The sequence below is a fragment of the Lolium perenne genome, chromosome 3, assembly GCF_019359855.2.
Source record: "Lolium perenne isolate Kyuss_39 chromosome 3, Kyuss_2.0, whole genome shotgun sequence".
Lineage (NCBI taxonomy): Eukaryota > Viridiplantae > Streptophyta > Magnoliopsida > Poales > Poaceae > Lolium > Lolium perenne.
The window spans coordinates 184581696-184600128 of NC_067246.2; the positions used below are offsets into that span (position 1 = coordinate 184581696).

At 41.9% G+C, this 18433-nt stretch overlaps 2 protein-coding genes and 2 long non-coding RNA genes across 4 annotated transcripts; 2 read left to right on the forward strand and 2 right to left on the reverse strand.

Annotated features, from left to right (window-relative positions):
- Window positions 1-1735: 1735 nt before the first annotated feature.
- LOC127338450 (uncharacterized) lies at window positions 1736-2601 on the reverse strand. Its single transcript, XR_011754164.1, has 2 exons — window positions 2262-2601; window positions 1736-2180 (listed from the first exon to the last, which is right to left on the reverse strand). It is a non-coding gene; the product is annotated as an uncharacterized lncRNA (long non-coding RNA).
- A 169-nt stretch (window positions 2602-2770) lies between these two features.
- LOC127342823 (uncharacterized) lies at window positions 2771-7209 on the forward strand. The gene is made up of 3 exons (XR_007876901.2): window positions 2771-3267; window positions 4719-5077; window positions 5891-7209. It is a non-coding gene; the product is annotated as an uncharacterized lncRNA (long non-coding RNA).
- A 1586-nt stretch (window positions 7210-8795) lies between these two features.
- Window positions 8796-10027, forward strand: LOC127339709 (protein FAR1-RELATED SEQUENCE 5-like). The gene is made up of 3 exons (XM_051365527.1): window positions 8796-8934; window positions 9037-9153; window positions 9239-10027. The coding sequence occupies exons 1-3, from the start codon at window positions 8824-8826 to the stop codon at window positions 10025-10027; spliced, it is 1017 nt and encodes a 338-aa protein (XP_051221487.1). The 5' UTR covers window positions 8796-8823.
- A 1879-nt stretch (window positions 10028-11906) lies between these two features.
- Window positions 11907-15649, reverse strand: LOC139838060 (uncharacterized). The gene is made up of 11 exons (XM_071827413.1): window positions 15585-15649; window positions 15048-15102; window positions 14460-14708; window positions 14228-14380; window positions 13938-14135; window positions 13579-13858; window positions 12937-13136; window positions 12795-12857; window positions 12259-12371; window positions 12100-12175; window positions 11907-12014 (listed from the first exon to the last, which is right to left on the reverse strand). Exons 1-11 carry the CDS (start codon window positions 15647-15649, stop codon window positions 11907-11909), a joined length of 1560 nt encoding a protein of 519 aa, XP_071683514.1.
- Between the last annotated feature and the right edge of the window lie 2784 nt (window positions 15650-18433).

Here is an 18433-nt window from a genome sequence, read left to right on the forward strand (position 1 = left end):
TTTGTGTCAATGAACATGAAGATAGTCCAAGAGCCGTAGTGTTCTCTAGGCACTCTAGTTGGATAGGGATGACAAAATTCCTGATGCGATGAGTACATCATTGCGCACGGCTTTGGTCTAGAACAGATGAGCATTTATTTTGTTTTGTTGTTTTACAGGATCCCTAAGGTGATATCTAATGCTCGCAGCCTTCCATAAGATGGAGTTGCAGCTCTGTCAATGTATGAGGGGAACACCATGCAAACAGATTTCTACACAAACCCCGGGGGGTGTTAGCTTGAGAACTAGCTGAAATCAATTCACCTTGATCAATAAACTCGACATAGGTCCCGATGTACTGATGTTGTTGTTCCACAAGACCGAAGGCACTGTCATAATCTCATTCTATGCGCCATAGGCAGGAAATTTGGTGGTGGTGGTCGCCCGTTGATTCCGTGTTTTTTGGAAGTTGCCGTGTGTGCTTGTGCGTGGGAATCACATCCGAAGACAATGTGTTCGCTGTTTCTTTTTTCTAGCTTTTGAATTGAACTTGTAGTATTCTGGGTTCAATGCAATGTGAACTCAATGGATTAAATTTGAATGCAAGTCTGTTAATGCTAGATGGTCTATTTTTTGTGAAATAGCATTTCTGGATGATCTTTATGTTTGATTTTTCTGCTCATTCTTATACATTCTCCTTCTGATCCTTCTTTGTTTCCCCACTATTGAGGACTGCAGTCCCAATGCAATTTATAGAGAAACACTAGGTTTACCAGGTTTTCTCTACATGTTAGTTACTTCATTGTTTCCAATTGATGTTGCAAGTATGTCGATTGTAGGGTTTTTGAAAGGAGAATTATTTGGCTATGCGGACTCACTTCTACGTCCAGCAGGTTAGGTCCATCTGCAGGTGGATTTTGTTGTTGTTTTTTTGCTTCACCTCTGTACTGGAACGACAGCCCAGGGTTCGATCTTTGTTACCCCACTGATTGTGCGATCTTCTTGATCTGGAACTTGTTTCCCTTCACGTTTCTATCTTTTTTTGGATCTGTCCAGTACCATCAAACCACCGATCAGCCAACGCGGCATGTTGTGTTTCTGGAGAAGACCAGCTTTCAGTTTCTTTTCCTGTTACTCAACATTGTCCCGCCTTTCCCTTTTTTTTTGTTGCATTGGACCAAGCCAAACTCAGCCAAGCACAACCACTAAAGCACGTGTAACGTGTTTCTGGGCTTTTACCTACTCAATTTTTGTTGGCCGAGGATGCGATGTTTAGTAAATGAAAAACAGACAATTTTCATTACTTTCTCATTATTTAAGCTTTCATATTTTAACTGGCTATAGAAATCTGCCTGTTGTCGAATTGTAAAACAGTCAGCTGTTCATTGGACACTCCCTTAGATTTTGGGTAATTAGAGGTGTTACTTCTCCTAGTTAAATTAGATTTTGGGTAATTAGAGGTGTTACTTCTCCTAGTTAAATGCATGAAGCGGTTGAGAGAGATTTTAGCATCCAATGAGAAAACGTCCTGTGAACCGAGCCGGACGGAGTATTTGCTTTGCTTCATAGGTTATGCACAGCTTGCCTCCTTTCATGCGTGGATTTGAATTTGCTGATTTGTATCTTTGGGATAAATTAATATCGAGGAGGTTAATAAAAGATGGAACTAATGACAACTAGTAGGAACCATTGATTTTCAGCGAACAGCCGACATCTATGCTGTACTTAACAGGATATATATAACTCATTACAAATGGAACAGCAAAGCATAACTTATTACAGTGAAAGTCCCAGGTTTTCCTAAGTAAACTAGTGTGCGGTAACATCTTGGACAGCTTCCCTCTCTTCAATTTCCTTCAACATACGCTCATCGCTTTCAGTAAAAGGTTCTCCGCCATCGGCGTATGGACCTAATACCATTGGCAGATAGCATTCTTCGATGTCTGAGACGTCTTGGCCTTTTAAAATAAGCAATTTGGCCTTTTGTCTTTTCCGAATGTAAGTGGCTGCTTTCTTTGGATCTAAAGGAAGACAAGTGTTGTGTGTGTGCACACTCTTTGCGAAAATTCTGAATATCTTGAACCGGCGAGCCATGTCGGACTGGTCACGTTTCTTGTTATGAGCCTTGCACCAGCGCTCATATAAAGCCCATATGGCTTCATCCGACTCAAGATCCTTTTCCGTCGGCATCTTGGAATCATCTACATATAATATGAGACACAGAGAGAATTGCATAAGCACAAAGAATTTATAAGATGTAAAAAAAAAGATGATTGGTTTACCTGGCCATTGCTCGAATGCGGTGTTGCGAACGTAATCATCGTAGGAAAAGCCGGGAGCTTCGTCACGGGGCTTCCTTTGGCGGCAGCTCTCGGGGTCGAGGGCAGCTGATATGCGGGCGGCGTCTGCGGCAGCCGCACGCGCTGAGCGGGAGGCCAGCGAAGCGGCACGAGACGCAGCTACAGCAGCGGCGCGAGATGCGCGACATGCCTTATTTGCGATCTGTAGAAGTCTAGATGCCATCGCCGCCGCACGCTTGACGCTTGACGAAGAGAGGAGGGAAGACGAGAGGGATGGCGGCGTCGAGTAGATCGTGGGATTGCTGGCTAGGGTAGGGTTCTGGAAAAAATTACTACTCTAAATAAATTAAGGCTGTTGTGATCGGTGGATTCTCAGCGCTTTGACGGTCCGTGCATGGACTCTTGCTGCGAGTGGGGTCTGGCTGTGGCCTGTGGGCCTATGCTGATCAATGTGGCCGGTGGAAGCTTTGACCCTCAAACCCCGTGTCCACCCCCCGGTCTCGGTGTCTCTCCCGATTCATCGCACTCGCATCTTCTCTCAAAGCTCCGGCCTAGGGTTTCTGGCCGCCGCCTATCTCCGGCCGCCAGCCTGCGCAGCCGCGCGTCCTTTTGTTGACTCCCTCGGCCTCAAGTCGACCACTACACACATGGGTTGGGAAAGTGCTGCTCCAGGCGGGGGGGTCATGGGCCTAAGATGGCACCGTGCAGAGGAAGAACCGACGGTTGCAGCGTGGCCTCTCCCCGTGCCGCCGCCGTGGAGGAAGGGGATTCCGCCATCTTGGAGGACAGGAAGATACCCTGCGCCGCTGCAGCGGAGAGGGACCGAGGGAGCAGGCCGGACGGTCAGCAGGGCGGATAATCGCCGGCGTCGGAAGGGACGGCGACCATGCCGCCGGGGAGGATGCCCAGCAGCAGCGGAAGAGAGGAAGACCGCGCCTCCACCATGCTGATGACATCTGGTACAGCTTGATTCCAGATGCCCACTGAGGTATACCGTCTGATTTGTGCTTCCCAATTTCACACAATATGTGTGGTCAAGGTTCTTGGTGATTAGGGATCATTCAAGAATTGGTATTCTAGCTGCCCCTCGCACTGACATTTGCTACCTTGCCGGTTTCTTTATGGGTTCAGAATTAATTGGTTCCTCATATGCCTGATTAAGTTCAAGTAATTTCTTCCAGATTTTAGCCATATCTATTTCCCCCAAATGCAAGTAATTATTGAGGTCAAAATTGTTATAATATGTCGCGTAAATAGTACATAGATTTGTTATTTGATTCCTGATATGATCGGCTCAGAGATGGAGAAAACCATATTGTGGTGTATGTGAGAATATATATTTGTCGGCAAGGTTGTGTATTTCTGGTCCAAGGTTTATGAAACTTCCTTTTCTTTTAGTTAGCTTTCCTGTATTTTTTCTAAAAGTTTTCTACCAAGTTATTGTTTCTGGTTCAAATGAGCTACATCTTAACTAAAGCATATATGTACACACCATGCATGTAAAGGATGAAGACTTTGGGGGGTGGGGTGGGGGGGGGGGGGGGGGACTAGGGCATGGGTGCTGCAGTTTCTGACCAACCTGTTCCCTGTAGACGAAGAACCACGTCGAGATGGCGCTCGGACGACAATCTTCAGACTGTCAGCGCCGCTCACGGGGAGGCCAACCTTCAGACTATCGGCGCCCCTCCTCAACTCTCCAGCTAGCAGACCTGACTCCCCTTGAGTTTCTCCACATGCAGTGCCCCGCTGCAATGTTTGTCTTGAAGTCCCAGTAGCAGTCACGCTTTCACCCAAAATCCTTGGTGGCTACTGTGAGTTCTCTTGGCATTTCAACCAAATGTTATGTCTGGTTGTGGTAACATAATCTCTATAATTGGCAATTTCTTATTTCTTTTCCTCCCACTTGGGCCTTTCGAGTCCTTACTATAGTAGATTCACGAGATCATTTTGTGTTCATTAATGTTACAAAAAAGATTGGGCAATTGATGGGAATATACAGCTGATCATACTGTTCCAAATCAAATATCTGGTTTGCTTTGTTGTTCGGGTTAGTTGATAATAACTAACCATCCATTTGTGAAGCCAGTTGATATATACTGAAAATGATTTTGCATTTTCCAAGGTCTACTGAATGTACAAAAATCAGACGATTTATTTTGTGTCCTTCGTGTGGGATCTCAAATGGTTTGTCAGTTGTCTAATTGTTACTTCATGGTTAATCAAAATATCTTCATGCTCTTTTCCACATTTGATTATTGTATAAAATAATTGAGCTGAAATTGAATTTTCTATTAAAATAGAGGGCTTCAGAATGTGTAAGTTGGTTTGTTAATGGCTATATCATATCTGCAGAAGGGATAATCTATCATTCAGGCATAACTTCTTTGTTCTGTTATGAGTTCAAAATAGAATATTTATTGTGTGTGGGAAACATTGCAGATGTGGCATTTCTATGCTTCCCTAGGCCGATTCCCACACCGGTTCCCAGCCGATTCCCGCACCTACAGCCCGCCATGGACGGAGCCGTCCCCAGCGCACCGACTAGGGAACAGTGACCAGTTGGGCTCGGCGCAAGCTGCAGGGCGGCTCCACCACTGTGGAGAGGCGGCTGCTCCATCCGTCCATCCTCTCCTGCGGCGAATTCCTCGAGATGATTAATGTTCCGCTAAGACATCTTCCTCATGGTCCAGTTCTGCATGACCGCCCTATGCTTTTACAGCAGCAGAACATTGGCAATGATAAAATCACACTGATGCCTTCTCTTCAATGGCATGTGGCCTGGCCAGGTCGCCCAAAAGGTAAATGTCATTCTCTCGATTGGATGAAGATATCCCGTTTTGTGCGATGTATTCATGTGGGGTTGCTACTAATTTTATTTAGCTTAGTAAGGATGATTGTTTGATCTTAGAAGATATGCTTGAGCTTAGAATTCTTAAATAGTGTGGCTGTTCAGACACAACTTTGAACTGGATGTTTGCTAGCAATAGGAGCACCAAGTGATTGTGCATTTCTGGGTATGTGATAATTCACTCTTTATGATTAGTTGATATTTGAGAACAGGGAGAGCCATGCTTTCCATTGGAGGCAAGCCAATTCAGATATTAGATGTTACTGATAAACAATTAGGAGAACCTATTTTTTGTCTCATTCCTAGGCTACCATCTTTTGTATTCAAGTATTTTATCTTTAGTTTACTGCGATTAGTTTATATTTGAGAACGTGGAGGGTCATGCTTTCACAAGAATCAAGTTGACAAATAAACGACTGGGATAGCTTAATTGGCTCAGTCATTCTATTTGGAGCAGCTATGCTTTATCATGCAATAGTTCCATCACTTAAGAAGACCGTCTTTAGGTTTATCAACTGAAGTTAATTTTAGATGTAGTGAGAGGCCATCTTACAAGGATTTTCCTAAAATGCTGAATTCAGTAACTCTTTCAGATTTTATTTGTAAATCAATAATGGTAAGAGTATTCATGTTTATAGCCCTACTGCATCGAGGTGGCCGAATTATTTGAACTGCAATTCACAGCACGTATTGTACAATATGTATGCTTTCAGAGGGATCTCATTGATCTTAATCTTAAATTAGTTTTTTTTTCTTCATCAAGATGCAGATGAGGAGGTCCTGTTCTTTAGAGATATATGAATGGGTTAAATTGGGTAAGTCACAAGTTGTTTAGTTACTTGGATCCCTAGGATGCATGAGGTATGTTCTGTTATAGATCAAGAATCCTAATGGTAGAAAATTGTGAGCTGGGCACTGAGATTTAAAGATTGTTGCAGAGAAACCATCATTCATTGCTACCAATGGTTACTTGAATTTGCATACCTAATAATTATATTTCTAACTTGCGCAATCAGAGTTTAAACTGATTATATCTGTTCTGCTGGACATGATAGTGGTGCACCTACAGTTGAGACTATCGTTTTCCTATGAAGAGTAGTGACAAAATGCTGAAAGTGCATGGTGGTCGTGGAGTAGTTTCAATTCTACTATAGCTGCACTCCGAGCAATGTGGTGGCTTTGATTTTAGTATGTTTTCCTTACAACAGGCCTGATAGACTAGGTAGCTAAAAGCTTCACGTGTGTTATATACTCTGCTTTGTACAAACTTCCTAGACATCTAGCGCCATATAATGTTTTAGAACAATTACAGTATCCGTTCTTATTACATGCTGTTGTTGTGTACCTGGGCAAGAAGTTTGAAAGAGGATCGCGGTTGTTGCCTTCTATCTAATATTGTTGGTTCATTTTGCTAAGTCAAACTAAATGGTAAGTCCCCTGGTTTCTTACTGTTGTATCTTTTCCAAAAAAGCTTTCATAACCATGATGCTGATTAATGGATGCTTCATGGGCTGCCACTTAGTAGGCTGCCTTCAATAAATAGAGTGGAATTTATTCTTCAGACTTATTAAGAATATTCAACAATAAATTTTTCATTCATTTTTTCAGAGTGCAAATCACTTATTCTGAGGACCAACACGTACATACTAGATTGATTTACTCGGAATAAATAAACAGGCGCAGCACCTTACATAACATGAAGTGATGGTCCAAGTCTTTTCTCACACTTATGGAGATTATTATAAAAAAACTTATATATGTTGAACAGTTTCAGATTAGGAGATTTGGAAGGAGGAGATGTCTATCCACATCTAGCGATCCTATGTATACAAATTATCAACTATATTCAGTTTTGAGGTAGGAATCTCTTAGGTTGTGGTTTCAGGTCCTGACTAAAGGTTGATCTTTGGGAAGTAATTGTTTCATACTTGCATCTTCATTTTTCTCTGGAGTTGGTCCCAGCTCTCGAATCAAGCTCTTCGGTGATCCTCGAAATTGGATTTGTTATTGTAAGGTCCTGTAATAATGTTGCTACCTTCAGCATATAAGCAACAAAGTATATATATTTTTCCTTTTACATAACTTGGCTAACTAGATCTTTATTCCATATTTGGATTGACAACTTGAGCTGCATGTATGATAATCACATGGTGTTTGTTTGTTGTTAGTAACTGGAGGTTGTGTATGAGTCACTGAGTCAATAACACGCACCATTCAAATTATTTTTGTATTTTGGAACTCTGATAGAATAATACTAATCAAATGCCTTTTTTTAGCTTATGTTGACACATGTGTTCCTTATCTTCTACTGTTCTACATGCCACCATCTACATGTTGTATTGATTTAGATGCACAAAGCATTCAAATTGGTTTGTCTGCTCGGGTTGGGGATCACTCTGCATTCTTTATTCGATTACTTAATCATACTATATTGCACCGTTACATACTATGTATGATGAGTTGCAACTACAACTACCTGTGTGAAAATTTTCTTCCTAGGGTTTGCGAAGATTTGCCACGACGCCCAGTGTAGGATTGACCATGAGAGTCTGTTTTGTGGTATTTTGCTAGGCAACTAAAACGAAACCAGCACCCGCCTGAAGGTTGGAGAGGACGAAAATCTTATTTGTACTGGAAACCTGTTCATATGTACTTATAAAACTAAGAAAAACCATCAAATAATTTTGACACTGCAGCATCGTTGGTGAGAAAACCCTTGCAAATCAACCACCTGGTCACCTTGTTGTGCTGACAGGATGCAGGCGGCGAGGCGAAGCTCGTCTGTCCACCTAGTTTGGAATCTAAAGGTATAATTGTTGCACCCCTATGAGGCTCTTTGAAGCTATCCACGACAGCCACCCGACACGCACAGGCTGGGCGTTGGCTCGCTAGCCTCTCCACCGATTGGGCCACGCGTCTGAATATGGTTGCCTCAAAACAAGGGAAAAAGCCAGGAGGTGTGCTTCGGTGCGCACCTTGTGCAAAGTCGCGACTCATCGCCGAAGGGGTACGGTGGTCCCGAATTTGTTTTTTTTGTGCTGCCCGCCGAAACCCATATCCAAGCCCAGTACAAGGCTCGTATGGGTATACAGGGCCTAGGCGTATCTATACGGATGACCCCACGTGGGTGGGTCCCACGTGCTAAGCTAATAACCGTGATTAACTCCCATTGCATGCATCGTTTTCATCGGCCCTGAAGATCTGATCGAGCTGTTCCACGCCGTCGCTCGGTAAAACGCAAGCAGTTGTTGCCGGCACGTCCGTCGCCGCCGGTGGTTGTTTCGCATCTCGACGCCCCCTCCCCCCCCCCCCCCCCCCGCAGATCGACAACCTTGGAAAGGCGCGCCACCGGCTCGGCATCTTTCCCGCTAGGGTTTAAAATTAGAGGTACCCATGACTTCATCTTCTAGCATAGTAAGAGGACGCAATTCTGCCAGTTTTTCAATTCTAATTATGGTCCAATACTACAGAATATGGAGAACTCTATATCTGGTATGATTGAGGAACAAAACGAGTACGTCGGCTATAATTTCGATGACTCTGAAATGGAGGAAAATTTGCAGCACGAAGCCGGCTGGAGCGAAGACGAGTTTGATGTGAGCCACATTACTATATATTCTTGGTGCACTATTTTTCATTTCGATTACCAGCAGTCCAGCATCATCAAATAATATATGGTTCCTCCTGTCATAATTTATGCAGATTGCGTACGATGAATTTGATAATGATGACAACCATGGTGAACACACAGACGATCAAAATGATGAGAACCATGGTGAACACACAGACAGTCTAAATACTAGTGAGGTATGTGTAGTGACTCATAAAATGACATAAAATGATGCATGAAATGATGACAACTGTAAAATTTACGGTTACTAAATTTCGCGATGCATTAATAAATTTCAGGCACAATTTGACACGCAGCTTGAGTACGACTATTACGGTGAATCTGACTTGGACACGGGCCATACTGATGATGTGGAAGGTGCATCAGTTCCTGAGGATTCTGTTGACATGAGCCAGGTTGTTATCTCTTTTTTATCAGTCTCATATAGCTGGAACACATAAATTTATAGTTTTTATTAATGCCTACATTTTATACTTGCAGGCGACGCCAAGCGCTAGTCAGCCTGAGAAAACACAGAAAGGTAGCAATGGCAATGAATATCCTGATAATAATCGGGATTTATACTGGATGATAAAAGAGATGACTTTTATTTCTGAAGCAGCAGCATTTTCTTTCTACAACAGATATGCTAAAGATTATGGGTTCAGCGTCCGGCTGGACCAGGTTAAGCGGTTTGATGATGGAGTAATTCGGCTAAGGTGTTTTGTGTGTTCCAGAGAAGGCAGACGTCCCAAAAAGCAACTGACCACGGAAGGCCGCGTATATAGGCTCAGACCTGAGTCTCGCTGCGGCTGCAAGGCACGTTTGGTGGTGAAGTTTGATGGAAGAACTGGTTTCTGGGTTGTTGAAGATTTTCGAGACAAACATAACCATGACCCAGCTGAACCATGTCAGACTCCGTTTCTTCGGTCCCATAGGACGATCAACGACGCGCAGAGATCTGAGATATTATCACTGGGATCCATGGGGGTCAGGAAGCACCTCATTATGAGGAAATTCATTGCAGGCTCCGGTTCATTTGCCGGTGTTGGACTCACAAGAAAGGATTTGTACAACATGTGCTCTAGGGAGAGGAGGAGGCTGCTTTTCGACGGTGACGCTACCACAGCCATCAGCATTATGGCAAAGAGGAAAAAGAGGGACCCTGAATTTTTCTATGAATATGACGTTGATGACAAAGGCCGTCTGAAGCACATGTTCTGGTGTGATTCCCAGTCACGTAGGGATTACCAGGACTACGGAGATGTGCTGGTGTCACATACAAGATGAATAAATTTAAGATGCCATTTGTTCCTTTTGTGGGCTTGAACAACCACCGTAGGACAACGGTTTTTGGGTGTGCCATCCTTTCAAGCGAGAATGAACAAACATATGTTTGGCTTCTAAAGACTTTTCTCAAAGCGATGTGTCAACAGAAGCCAAAGGCAGTAATCACGGATGCAGATGCCGCAATGATCGGCGCAATCGGTGAAGTATTTTCTGGTGTGTCGCATCGCATCTGCAGCTTCCACATTGAAAAAAATATGGAGATGCATCTACCTAACAAGTCACTGAACGAGTTCATGACTCTTCTGTATGACACCACCTCAGAGCAAGTATTTGAGGAGCGATGACATGCATTTTACAGAAAATGGCAATCCCCAAAAACCAGAACATGGATGAAGAGGATGTACAACAAGAGCAAACTTTGGGCTGTAACGTATCTCTCTGAAGGATTCTGGCTGGGTATGAAAAGTAACCAGCGGAGTGAAAGTTTAAACTCTTGTCTACACCTGCACCTAGATGGGGAAATGACAATTGTTGATATGATTATGCACTACGACAACGCAATTATCCGTCTCCGTGAGAACGAAGCCCACGACGACTGCACGGCTTCACAGACTACACCAGTGCCAGAGAACTAGAGGTTCCTGCTGCAAAAATCTTCACTCCTGCTGTGTTCTATATTATTCAAGGTGAGCTTTCAAAGATTGGCGGCATAGAGATCTTCGGAAAAATGCAGGCAGGAGACTCAAACATCTTCATTGTGGCATGGAGGAATCATGTAAGGACCAGGTTCTACGTGGAATATAGACCCAAGGAGGCAGAAATTATAAGGTGCAGCTGTCAAAGGATGATTCGAAAGGGGATCCCTTGCAAGCACATTCTGCATGTGCTGCATTTCTTGAAATTTACTAAAATTCCACAATGTTGTGCTCTACGACGATTCACAAAAAATGCTAGGTTAGGGTTGCCAGCTAGACGCACCAGTGACATGTTTGGGTGGGGTTGGTCTGGGGCAGAGGAGCAGATGAAATACAGCAGGATGAATATTAAGGTATCACAGGCTATGCATATTGCATTAAACAATTCAGAAGAATATGATCTGCTGAACAGTACCATTGATGGCATAATTTCTAGAAGAGAGGGGTATGCTAAAGGTAAAGCATATGGTCCCCTCAGGTCGGTGCATGAAAATGAAGATGCTAGTGGACCATGCGATATTGTTATTGGTGATCCTTTGAAAGTGTCCACTAAGGGTGCACCTAGGCAAGAAGCGCAGAAATCTCCGATGACTAAAAATGGAAGACCACTAGGACACAAGGAACGCAGGGTGCAGGTGTGCGGGGCATGCCAAGAAGAAGGGCATAACAGAAGAAACCCAATATGCATATTTCATCCGAAGTAAGTTTTTCTGCCATTTTGTTTCATATATTTTAAAAGATTCCTATGATTTGTTGTGTAATTTTATGTCTGTGAACATGTGCAGGAATGTGCCGCAGCAGGAAGGGTAGTTCTTTCATAGTTATCTAAAGGGCAGTAAATTTCCTTAATTATGAATGGGACGAAAATAGCTTTGTATTCGATGGAGTTGTTAATGTTTGCTACGTACTGATTCTTTTATTTTGTACTGATGTTGTTAATTCTCTGGTGTTCTTTTGTAAAAATGGCAAAAGACATTATATATTGTGAAGTAGGCATTTCCTTATGTACATCATAGCATGCATGTACAAACATAAAATAATTGCATACTTTCGACAATGGGAAATAAAATCATTTTTACAAATAGATAATCATAACCGAATAAATATTGTTTACAACCAAAGACAATTACAAATTCAATATTCCATGTGTCAACCGAACAGTCACACTATCAAATTTATATTTTCTAGGTCTTTGCTAGCAATCTTATTTTGTTTTTCACCCTGTCAAGAATGTTGTTAGGTGAAAAAATAATGTTTGCAACTGTACTTTCTCTCGATTCATCAACTCTGGTCTGCCAAAACATTATAAGGTGTTATACACATGGCTTGTTAATATTGTTAAAATTAACCGAGTGCATGGAACATAGTATAGCCAACCTGAGAAACCGGGCAAGTCATCTGATCTTCGTCCCAGTGCTCCATACATTGCAATACCCATAATCCGCATGAATTGCTGGTATATAATGTGACAAAATTTAAAAGTGTCCGCATATACAAAACTGATTTTCTTATGTGTAATGTAATATAGGTACTTACGTATCGGTTTGCTTAGGGATATCATAGCTTTTAATAGGCCATTCATCGACATCAGGATATTCTATGTCACAAGTATTGTTTGCTTCTTGTATGTCCTGTGAAATTTGCCCAATCTACAGAACAACAAATATATTACTGCACAGACATGAGAAAGTACACAAAGACATGTATGTAGAGAGTGTAATACCAAGTCTTCCACAACTGATTTTGTCACCCTAAAACAAACAGAGGATCAAGGACCTGGAATTCCTTCTTCTTTGTATGCATGACAACAGTTACGTAATGAGTTTTCCGTATGTTTAGTGCGAAAAATGTCTACAAGAGAAGGAAAAAACTTTGTCAATTATCATATTGTTTTATTCTAATTTGGCATGAAACATTGAAAGAAACTGTTGTTACCTTCTCACGCTTGAAATATTCATCCATAACCCTACCTATGGCTCCTGGTCTTGTAACTACCTCATCTATATTTTTAATATTGTATTTTTTCTGTATTGTTTTTCTGCTTGTTCAAGGAGATAGTTTGTCCTCCACACTGGACATAACATTCGATCAGACCCAACACGGAGAGACAGATACCCAATAGCAGCATCAATAATCTAAAAACAACAACAATAATTTCAAATTCAGATAGTTTAATTACGAGTATAACACAAACTTTTGGTTTTGAAGACTTACATCATCAGATAGCCATTCATGCGCAAGAACGACATTAAGCTTTGCTGAAGACAAGCTGGCGCCAAATTCATTCTTGTACACTCCTTTAGATGCTTGTTTTGGTATCTTGGATATTGTTTTAACATATAAAGCGGCAACTTCTATTTCCTGCTGTGTTGGTACTGCCGAAGATACCCCATCTTCATATTCTGCAAACAACCCTGATGCACAAAATAGTAATAACATATGTGTTATAGGTTGCAGCATCATTTATTTGCCAACAAAGAAATAACGAATAAATGGTGTTACCTTTCTTTACACGGCTTTGACGTTTTGCTCTAGGTTTCGCGACCACATATGGTGATCCATATTTTTGATTCGTCGTCCGTTTCCTTTTCCCTCCAACTTGTACCGCCCCTGCGTTTCTCCTTCTACCATTACTATTTGCAAACTTTGCTGTATTGCCCTTCTTCCTACTAGCCTCTCGTCCCATTGTTTGAACACTATGATCAGTACTCATAACTTCATCTTCACCGTCATGTAGGTCATCCTTATGTCCAGCATTCACCTTGGTGGTAGATCTTGCGAAAATATCATCCGGTATATCCAAGGATGATGCCGGTTTTGTGGCATCATTTAAGATAAAAGGATTATCTTGTGTACCCTCCGTGTTACGAAGGTTTCCTGGTGTGACGTACACATTATCTCCGGCCTCCGGCACCCCATTATGCTTAGGAGGTGTGACAAACTTACCAGAATTCTTTGTTAAATTGCTAATTAAAGCATCTAACTCGTCAGAACTGTTCTTGTACATGAATTCTTTCTTAGACGAATCATCGATGTGAATAGAAGTGTCTTCTTCCTCATCTCCTCCTTTATCTGACTCTGATCCTTCAACCGGTTTGTACATGACACCATTCTTATTTAGCATTTTTAGAACTTCCTGCAAAACAAGTAGTACCATAATTATTCATTACTGATAATGTAATACTTTCGTGTTCGTAAAATGTATGGCTCCTCACCTCTGCACATCTCTTTGGTACAAGTGCTAATTGTGTGTCAATGTGATCCGTCAGTTCCTTCTTCAAACTTTCCAATAGTATGTCCTTGTTACTACGCCTCTGTCTCGAACGTGTCGAACGTGACTGTTCACCATTCTGCGATGTGTTTTGCTTTGTTTCCGCACTGGCATTGGCTTGAGGTGTAAGATCATTAATAATCTGCATGTCAAATTAGAATGGCATAAATTAATATAACAACACAACGTCGACTATGATATAATGTAGCTAGAAGTAGTGATAAAAAACAAAACCTTCACTTTGCCTCTCCCACGACCATTTGCATAGTCGTACTGCGACCTCCTTTCCGCTTCCGCTTCAGTCCAGTTTTTCATTAGTGGCCGAATAGACTTGTGTGGAATATACGTAGGATCATCCACGACTACCACCTTTTCCCAGTATAGTAGCTACAAACAACACATTTTAAATGAAATAAGTTTCAAATTGTCACATACATCAAATATAGTGCTGATCATGTTTGCATACCTGAGTGAGACAAAGATTTCCAACCGGCCATCCCCTACCTTTTGCTGCTGATCTTGTGTAAGCAGACAAATTATCAAGGAGGTAACGCAATGTGAAGTGATTCCAGTTAATTTTAAATATTCTAGGAACATCCTCCACTAAACAGTAGTGATCTCTATCGACTGTTTTTGGGCCAGATGGCGCCAGAACCGTGCCAATTAGCACAAGCACTGCTTTCCGCACAAAGTCATCATCGGAAGCTTTCTCACTCTGTATGTCAGCAATCAAGTTGGAAATAACTAGATTTCCACTAGACTTGCTGAGATAACTAGCCGGTATTTTCGTTCTACTTATTAGACATTCTTGATCAATTATTTCAAAAGCGGAATAACCTTCATTACGTAGACCATAAATGCATTCTATGTCTATAGAGGTTGCAGCTATCGCTCCTGCCTTGTCTTGTACGACGAATGTCTTAGTTTTAGGATCATATAGCTCAATCATAAATCTAATCAAATTAGTGCGCGTGCCGAAGGCTGGCAGTTGCAACATCGTCCGCAAACTAGTAGAGCTAAACCTCGCACATTGAGGTCCTGAAAAAGTGGCTACGAGATCCGTCCACAATGTGTAGTCATAATAGACCGGGCCATCTAATTCATCCATTCTGCAAATAACATATACAAACAACAATTATTGCCGACATAGAAAATCTCCTAACCATCTACAGCGTAAATGTAAACCTAAAACTTACACGTCCGGCAAAGAATGAAGGTTTAGATCAAGCGCCCTCTAGATCAAGTGGGCGAAAGGATCGATGATAGAAGAGATTTCAAACGCGCGCACCTGGAAGACTGGAACACGGATGTTGCCGTCGTTAGATTGAGCTGTAGGCTCCGCCGACGAAAGGACTCCTATCTTCTCAGACGGCGATGGAAGGCGGCGTTGACTTGAAGAAGAAATCGTGGGTAGTTAGACGTGGTGCGTCCGACGTGCCGCTAACTAGGGCATCTACTGTTAATACTATAATTACGCAAGCTCTCGATGGATATCTGGGCCAGCCCGTTAGTACCCAACCCATACACGGAGGCCACTCTATGCATGTGATAAGACACTGCTTTGCATTCGGCAGACGCAACGACAACTTACTTCTCCCTCTCTCTTTTGGAGCAGCAATACATGTTGGGCTCTGCTACATCGAGGTCGACCTCCATTCCTGGTAAAACGAGGTCAGTCCGACCAGGTGTAATTTCCTTTTTTGGCCCACCGTGGGGGCACGTGCTTTCCGGAAACAACCACCCGTATGGTGGACCCCGAAGCATATTACAAAAAATCTGCATAAAAAAAGAAGTTACAATTTATTAGAAAATGTAACCTGCATAAGACATTTCCCCAGAAAGTGACCCCTAATAAAAGGAAATCTTCTATTTCAGAGTAATAGAAATTTAGATGGAATACATTACAGAAAAGAGTTATAGACCCTCTCTAAAAAGAATCAAACAATCCACATATATATAAAAAAATTACAGACCATAATGTCGTTCATAGGAACTAATATAAAATGAGATTGAAGGTTCGACATAATAAAAAGTACTTATTACATTTCCATGTTCAAAAGTACATTGCAACATAGGTAAAAAAAAACAGGGGGAATATGACAAACAAGATTTGGGAACATCCTCCCAAAAATCTAGTTATGAAATTCCAAAAAAAAAACTATCACTCGAAGCCTCTCCCCCCGGTGCAGCCTGATGGTATTTCCTCCCCTAGATGCACTAGACAACACGTTCCCATGCATCATCGATTGAAGCCCTGAAATATATTGGCATGAAAGACGCGTCAAGGGCAGCAATCCTTTTGTTATCATATGCTACTCGATAGAACTTGATCATCATGTGTCCACCCACGTAGAAGTGATGGATAGATGTGTAATGAGCTTCAAATGTGGTCCTATACTTCATGTACATTGTTCCATCTTGGTCAACAACAAACTTGTGGTTTGGGAGGTTGGCAACTCGTATGGCATACAGGAAATCCCTAGGGCGTTCGAAATACTTGATTTCCACTCTGAGTAGAGAATCTGAAGGGCCTTCTTGTACACCAAGGATGTCCATTGTGGTGGCGGACAACGTGGGGTAGTAATGCAAGTCCATGTCTTCGACTGGAGTCCCAAACCCTCTAGGGTAGTGCATAATAGAATTGCCTTCATGGCATGCAAGGAAATGCTCAATAGTGCATGAGTAAACATCGTCTTCATCATAAGGTAACATGCTGATGGTTTCGAGGTTGATGCATTTGATCAACGTGTCATTAAACTTGAAGGTGCCCCTTGTGTAATCTAGGTTTAGTGCATCAACTGGGTTTGTGCACCTAACAATCAGTTGAGCATGCCGTGTGCTGTTTACGACATAATTGATAGGAGCAGAAGTCAAAGCTCTGACTGTGTGGAGTGCATGGAAAATTGCCTCAGGTGATGAAGAGAAATAGACACAAACCAAGAGGACACCAATTACCGGGCCAGGCTGCAGACTAAGGTAATCCATAACTAAACGAGAAACCATGGGGTTCCTAGATTCTTCGTTGTTGTCCATAGCTCTATTTTCTGTCTAAGAACATTAGTTAGTTTTACTGGGGAAAAAATGAAAAAAAGAAACTAAAAGCTAAGAATATCCATAAGACAATGGAAAACAAAAAAACAACTAATCTGAATATACAGAAGGAAAAAAAGCTAGCTCAAATCTCTTATTGCATATAACATATAGGTAAGCTGCATGTTCCATTTTGTGTCCTACACCTTATGATGTTACATTCACCAAAAAACTCCATCATAGAAAAAAGGATGGTAGAGAGTGAGAGCTATAAATTTTAAAAATATGTGATGCTATAAACACTGCATGTAACATGAGAAAATCTATACTTACCTTACATGCCCCTATAGCAGCCAGAAGAAAAAAATTAAGTATAGATTTCTCACGTAACATACTACATCGAGGTCTGGAGGCAATATCCTGACCAGATTCAGTTACATGCACCTAGCAAAAACAGAAAAAACCGTTTCCCCTTGCTACATCTAGCAAAATATGACAGCATGAAAATCTTTAAGTACCTACATCTAGTATGTTACATGCACTTACACAGCTATAGCTGCCAGTAATGAACACAAACATATCATGGTATAGCTATCATGTTACATGCAGGAATGCAGATACTATATCATGGTTTGTGTACCATGTGCTACATGTTGTGTGACATCTGAAAAACTGATAAACATTAATTTTTGCAGGACCAACTCTAGACTTAGCATTTGATTTTGCAGATGCACAAACTAAAATTGAAAAACAGGGGACACTATTACATTTCATTCCCACATACATAGCACACTGCATGCAAAAACCATGGGTGCATGTAACCACTACTTAGGAAAAAGCATACCATTAGAATGTAACAATGTATAAAACAAACATCAGCTATGAGCATAGTGATACGTCTCCAACGTATCTATAATTTCTTATGTTCCATGCTTGTTTTATGACAATACCTACATGTTTTGTTCACACTTTATATCGTTTTGATGCATTTTCCGGAACTAACCTATTAACAAGATGTGTTGGGGGAATGACCCCCGGTATGCCAAAGGCATGCCAAACCGGATGGTTTGAGACATCGAGATACCGGTTTAATATTCTTACCAGAGCACAAAGGTAAGAGTATGGGCTAAGTGAAGCTAAGCCGGTATCCCCAAGGGGGTATGCCGGAACCCGGTAAAGAAGATACCGGAGAGAAGGGCCTGTCGGCGGGACTGGTCAAAGATTCTCTTCAGAGCAAGAAGACAAGGATGAGCTAAGCAAAGCGGCTTTAATCAGAGCCCTGGCACCAAAGAGAGAGATGACGCTGAAAGAAGCCGGAGGACGTCAGCGTCCCTGATTAAAGAAGACTTCGGCGTCATCTATGATTAAAGTAGCTTTGTAAAGTAGTTTGTCCAGTCAAAGATGCCATTA